At 31.4% G+C, this 6,912-nt stretch overlaps 1 protein-coding gene across 1 annotated transcript; it reads left to right on the forward strand.

Moving 5' to 3' along the window:
* The first annotated feature begins 1,977 nt into the window (after positions 1-1,977).
* On the forward strand, positions 1,978-6,086 carry LOC132732558 (uncharacterized). The gene is made up of 6 exons (XM_060719039.1): positions 1,978-2,135; positions 2,477-2,661; positions 3,370-3,491; positions 3,804-3,922; positions 4,589-4,744; positions 5,109-6,086. Exons 1-6 carry the CDS (start codon positions 2,121-2,123, stop codon positions 5,259-5,261), a joined length of 750 nt encoding a protein of 249 aa, XP_060575022.1. The 5' UTR covers positions 1,978-2,120; the 3' UTR covers positions 5,262-6,086.
* Positions 6,087-6,912: the final 826 nt, after the last annotated feature.

A 6,912-nucleotide genomic window follows, 5' to 3' on the forward strand; every position in this document is an offset into this window, starting at 1 on the left:
ACGGAAACATAATCTTCCCTTGACATAAGCCTACAGCATACTCAAATTAAGGGAAATAATTGTTACATGCGTAACACAAGACTTAACATTTATATACATGTCATTAATTTTCAATCATAACTAATCTTGTATTTCTAATGTGTACAATTTCAGCTACAGTGATTTCTGTATATCGTATCAAAACATTTTTAACCAATAAACACATAATTTTATCTTTTTGTTTCATCTCAATAATGTTACACACTACTCAGAAGTATAAATAATGATGCATCTACAGTTGATTTTACTTTTCTAAGACCGAACTGATGTATTGTAAATAACTCAGAAAAGAAACTAAATAATGAAATATCCCTATTATTATATACCTTAACTACACCCTTTATCCATTTTTGTCTGGAAAATGACCATGATCTAAAATAACAATAAAAACATCAGAATATACGACTATTTCTTTGCTCGTCCCAAACATATAAAAGTAAGTTTTATAAATCAAATTTACAATTTTTTTTTTCAGCTTCAGGTCCACAAATGTGGAACCCCATTTATTGATAGATCATACAATCATACATTATGCATAACCATTTTAATCTTACAATGAAGGAAACATAAGATTTTCACATTACATTTAAAGTGACATTATGCTCATATTTTTATAGTCAAATTGAGCTGAATTAACTTTATATTTCAAAAGATTGACTGTCAAAATGGTGTTTAACCAAAAGTTGATATTGGAAAATGTTTACGATAAAATTATGAATCTGCCTAAAATTTAAAAAGACTGCCCCACTCTTTTTATAAACTAAGCGTTATAGGTAAATTCTAATGGCTATTTACAGAAATTTCGTTTTGGATCTGCGAGTTATTTATTGTTTATGCAAAATTAATTAATAAATTAAAAGGAATTATGGCAAAATGAAACCTTATTTTGATCTCACCCGTTCACTCACTATATACCCTTGGATGGGCATAATGTCACTTTAAGGTATAAATTTTGAAATTGATGAGATAATTGCATTATATCATATTTATAAAAAGATGTTTTTTTTAGATAATTTTACTTTCATTTATGTACAATTTCCTTTTTTCTTTTTTTACAATCTCGCTGTATTTTTTCTTACCGCAAGTTTAACTATCTACATGTTCAGTCCATCCTCCTTGACTTCTTATCTGTCCTCAACTTCGGCTTTCAATCTACGTAAACTTTCTGGCATAAGCTAGTCACGCCCGCTTTTCTGCTTGATTTGCCTCCTTGAGTTTTGTTACTAGTTTTCACCTTTTAGTATTTACCTCCTAAGGACATTGTTCATGCAAAAAATAATTTTATCACTGTCATGTTTTCCCCTTTTTTATGTACAAATTTACATTCCTTGAAAAGGGAAAACATGGCTACAATTTTTCAACTATGACGACCGTTTTGTCTCCAATTCTGCGCACTCTGTCAAACTCTAGTTACTCGTCATTTGTTTTAATAATTTTCATTTTGTTTGCTAAGAAAGTTTTTTATGTTTTTTCCGTTACGACAGAAAATTCTGTTTGGGCCTTATCTATGTAAGCAAAGATAAGGCTATTTCGCATGGAATGATATTGCAGATAAAGAAGTTCGTCCCTCAACAAATCCTTTTTTGCAATTTGATCATCTGATCATCTAATTTTTCATAGTTCAACAGAACCCACTTTCAGTTTTACCTCATTTAACACGCAATTTTTTCTGTTCTTTTTTGCATTTTCATGGACCAATGTGAAAAGTTTTTTTTTTATTTCGTGTTCATCATTGTTGACTTTATGTTCCAAAATTTATAAGTTTCGAACATTCTTAGGAATAGACTGAAGTGACCTTTTGATTTGCATTTGTCTGTGATAAGGTGCATGCAACAACAGTAATTTTCTATGAAATTTCTCATTTAAGTGGCTGTGTAAACATTTCGTATACATATTATAATCTCCATCCATTTTATAGTCACGATTCGTTTCAGATTTACAATCGGGTCACAATAAACAATTTTTTCGTTTAAAGCAGCCTGACACTTTGTTGCTATGACGCTTCAAAACAATTGTGTGAGTTATGGTTTGCTGAAAGTTTTATCTCAATCGATCACTCAACTCTAGTCTTGACAAACTGTATGACAGAAATGAAGGTAAGGCTTTTTTATGACTGAAACTAGTATAGTTTAGAGACTAAACTTAAAAAGATTATTAAGAATCGAAATTAAAATGCATGTAAATTATTGGCATATTCGTCAATTTTTGTGTTTAATCAAATCAGCTGCTTAAATAATTGGAGTGCTCACTTTCTTTAAATTATTTGATGGCGTATTCTTTGTAATAAACGCAATATAATTTGTGACATTTCATAAAGAGGTTCAATGTTTCTTCAAAAAAATTAAGATGAAAGAATAACAATTTTTCCAAATGCAATCGGAAGTTAATCATCATAATTCATATTCTTTGGAAGTGACATTTACTTTAAATCTTCCAGAGCTCAAAATATGTGTGGTCTTTGACTGGAATATGTTTGTTGGTTCAAGCTGTGATAATGTCAAACAACATGAAGGCATGTTGGATAACACCTTTTGACTTATACCGAAAGTTCAAGTGTGTAAAGAGCAGCGTCATGACTTTACCTTTTAATGTGTGTGCAATGCAATGTTGCTTACAGCATCGGTAACATAAAAATTTATGTTTATATTTTGGTAAAATCTAGAAAGAAAAATATTATTGTCAATCATGTTTGTCTAGTGCATTGATAAGCCATTTATTATACATAATCTGTTATTTGCGAACAGTCAACAATATAAAGAAATATGATTACAAGTTATGTGAAAAGATTTTATCAAAGGCTGATAATAAAGAATATTTATTTTTATTCACAATTTATCAATAACGTATAAAACAAACACAAATAGTGAAACTATGATCACAAAGTCTTTCTTTATGTAACCTTAAACACAAAATTAAATAACATTTTTGCGCACAATTTCTCAATTTAGTATCTGGTAAAACACAGAGAATAAAGAAAGATAAATTGATGTGACCACGATGTAATGAAGTTTAACAAACATTACATAAAATATTTATGGTCTGGTCATGAGCTATTGGTGAAATTCCAATCAAACACATTATACATTAGTAAGCATCATCAAACAAATCAGAAAACATAATTATTCATTTCGCCTCTTAATGATGCATTATGCATTCGGTCGGTAAGACACAAAACGAAAGAAGTGTTTATGTTTCATTTAAATGATAAGTGTAAATGTTATATCTTATATACAAAAGTAACGTTTGCTAGATAAAAGAATATTGTATAGAATGTTAATTTAAAATCACTTTAATTTATATTCCCAGAAAAAATGTTAATGTATCTTTTAGATGTATCGGATTGTATCACACGAACGCAAGTGACGAATGTTACTTGATCAACGCTATTGAAAAAGAGGAAAATTGTGCCGACTTGGATTGGACTAGCTGGAAAGCATATAAGAAAACTAAAGGTAACTATAACATATTGAAATTTTGCCAAAGATGTTCCGAAGAACTGTAGTCGAAGAATATTTCTGGAAATCAAGAGAATGAGTGTTACCCGTTTACAAGATAATAATGCGAGCAATTAAGCGTATACAGACGATATGTAAGGAATTAATGAACAATGTAACGAAGTTGGAAACTTAATAGATAGTAAGGAGTAATATATATTTTCGTTATTTTATAAAAGTAATGATGAGATAAATTGAAAGCGAATAAAATTATACCAAGCAAAAAAGGAATTATATATTCATGATAATTTTTATTTTCTTTCCCTCAAGACCTTGGCGAGTGCAGCCAATATTTATTGATGAAAAAGAATCACCGATCTCGGCTGAACTTTGTTCCGAGTGATAACGACGGTATTGGTGGTATTAACGTGACGGGCAAATATGCATATGTAAGTCAGTCTACGTTACAGTTATAAACGGTCTTGCTTGTTTTACAAGTATTTAGATATCAGTAAATATCATATTCTGATAACTCGTCATAGATTTCTGATCATTTATGTTCAGTATTACATGATTCCTCTCGTTTGCAAATGTCGCATGTTCAAATGTCATTGAACGCCGCCTTTCCTTGTTGATCTTGTTTTTCATATATTACATAAAATATTTGTTTGTTCACACCGACAGTGTATAGGTCATTGGCGACGTTCCAGCTTTACTGGTGGAGGAAGACATCAGGTGCCCCTCTGTGCATTATTACAAGCACGAAAGGGTATCTGAGTAGAACCACCGACGTTCCGTTAGCTATCCGGATAGCTTCCTCACATTAAAGAATCAAAAGTCCCTGTCGGGATTCGAACCCACAACGGTAAAGGGCAAGTGATTTGATATCAACGACCTTAACAACTCGGCCACGGACGCCCCTTTATTAAGCTAATATGACGCCGTCGTCACACAAATTCCCTAGCTCTGTAGATCTTTTAACGAGATAAAATGTAAAATACTGTTATATACGTAGTTTTATACTAATAGTTGCACCTTATTAAGATGCAAAAGTATCGTTTATTAACTTGCTATATTTACTCGTATTTGTTTATATCACATAAACATTGTTACAGTTTACTCTACCAAACTTTTCAAAAGTTCGAGGATTTGCAATTCAAGGAAGGTGGCGAAATGGAACTTTTGACTCTTGCTGTGATGAAAGGGTAACATCTGTTTATATCCATCAAAGTGCTGACTGCAACAAGTGGGTCTGGGCGGACAAAAAAGCAGTAAGTACCGTTTGATTAGAAAAGTCTAACATTTGTTTTGAAGCTTACCTTTCCTTAATCATTTAAAAAAATCAAAAGATTCGAAAATTAGTTAAATGAATTATTTGATATTGAAAGTTAATCACGTTAAAATATTCAGAAAAATGCTTGAATATGATAACACTCGATGAATAAACAACATTTATTTATCATGAATCGACTAAATCCTTGTCTGATTGATAAAATGGCCACAAATCCAATATAACTCGATGACTTACTACTAAATCAACATATTATGACCTTTACTAGCAGTTGATCTCAGGTGGCCCCTTTATCAAACTTACAAGCAATATTTTTTCGAAACATATATTTTATTTCGTTTCAGTTATTTGAAGGTAATGTGATTCCGGATGCCGGAAATGAGGTAGTCGTCAATGTGTATCAGACTCCTGTGGAAGTGAAATGCATAGCTGTTTTCCCCGCAGATTATCATGAACAAAAGATCATCCGTTTTGATGTGATTGGTTGTGAAATATGACGTCACACATTTGATAATTCTCTTAGGCTGAGATGGCTGAAATGTTTCACTCTTTCGCCCTTACACAAATCTACTGTTTAAAATTATTTTTGTCGGATAGAATTGCAGTATTTCAAAGGAATTATAACGCATTTACTTTTCTTTTCCGTTATTTTACCCATGCAAAAAAATGCATCTGGCATGGGGGTAGTAGATGAGTCGCATTCTATATGCCATGCTTAGGGTGACGTATTTTCGCCGTTATAATAAAGTTTAAAATTCACACGCTGTTGTAAGAAAAAAGTTACCAGTGAAATGACATAAAATTCCATATTCCATCAAAAAAAGTTTTATTAAGGTAATATATTAGTAATTTATGTTATGGTGGAGTATGGCAATAGATGCAAGAAATATTTGACGTATGCTTACGGTTCGGATCGGAATATCCGTCCCTCGGTAAACCGCCTATGGTCAGTAACCCGGCAAGGTTTGTTACCACCCAATTGGCGGGTCCCCTCGGAAAGGATTCTCCTATATGAACTGCAAAATATGACAGATATTATAATGGTAAACCGGCTTAATTTTATCAGTCTAATTAATCGAAAATTTTATAAAATATAATTCAAACACTAAATTGTTAAGTGTTTATAAGTAGGCATATGCTACATTTTATTGGTCTTTTATAAGTATTGACCAATTAAATTTTGTAAATGCTAATAAACGCTAACCTTGTACATAATTTCATACAGTTATGTCATTTACATGATTTATTGATTTAAAATCAAACTTTAATTAGCATTTATGTCCTCAGTAATTGTTTTTATTATCTTTGTAATAAAGTAAGCACGTGTAAACTTTCATACATATAAAAGCACAACAATTTATGGTAAATCTATTTTCGTGTGACTGTTCTCTTTTAGATAGTTGGTATGTACGTACTGTTGCTGTGGGTATTGTTCTGTTGTTTTTGCGGTGGTGATGGTGTTGTAGTAGTTGTTGTTGTTGTATTGGCCTTTTTATTTTTAATTCATTTATTTATTTATTTATTTTTGGGGGGAGGGGGGGTCTTTAGTTTAACAAATATTCATTGTTTAAACATTTCATGTTTGTATTTATATGATGTAACGAGAGAAATAAAGAATTTGAATTTACTTCTGTAGATGCTAATGCACAAAAAGTGGTGCATTAACCCTCAACTATTTCTACAAAAAATATATACTTTAAAGAACATCATTTTGTTATCGGATTTGTTTAAATAGAAATGAAAGTTTCCGTTTGATTGTACGATTGTCTAATTTCATCATGTATGGTTTAGTTGCTTGGTGTTTGGTTGTTTTGTGTTATTTTCTTTATTTTTGTTTGTTTGTTTTTGTTTGTTTGTTATGTTTTGTGTTTGGTTTTGGTTTTGTTTGTGTGTGTGTGTGTGTGTGTGTGTGTGCGTGTGTGCGTGCGTGTGTGCGTGCGTGTGTTTGTGATCCAAATACGCAACTGCATGTATGTAAAGCACGATATTTATTATTAGACTTAGCACAAGCATGTAGTAAATCTGCACGTGAATGTTGTGCATAACAGTTATCTACAGCTAAAAGGAAGGCCATTCATAGATTTAAAAAGTATAACTAGGAGAAAATCTTACTTATTATGAACCAATGGGATTTAACTTATCAAACTA

Source organism: Ruditapes philippinarum, unplaced genomic scaffold, assembly GCF_026571515.1.
Source record: "Ruditapes philippinarum isolate M1 unplaced genomic scaffold, ASM2657151v2 ctg1211_1_1_1_1, whole genome shotgun sequence".
Taxonomy (NCBI): domain Eukaryota; kingdom Metazoa; phylum Mollusca; class Bivalvia; order Venerida; family Veneridae; genus Ruditapes; species Ruditapes philippinarum.

What these genes read in the sequence shown, in the direction of transcription:
- LOC132732558 (XM_060719039.1), top strand. An exon ending in CAATGTTGCTTACAGCATCG is followed by an intron (nt 2,662 to 3,369) that starts GTAACATAAAAA and finishes TGTATCTTTTAG; the next exon opens with ATGTATCGGATTGTATCACA. An exon ending in AGCATATAAGAAAACTAAAG is followed by an intron (nt 3,492 to 3,803) that starts GTAACTATAACA and finishes CTTTCCCTCAAG; the next exon opens with ACCTTGGCGAGTGCAGCCAA.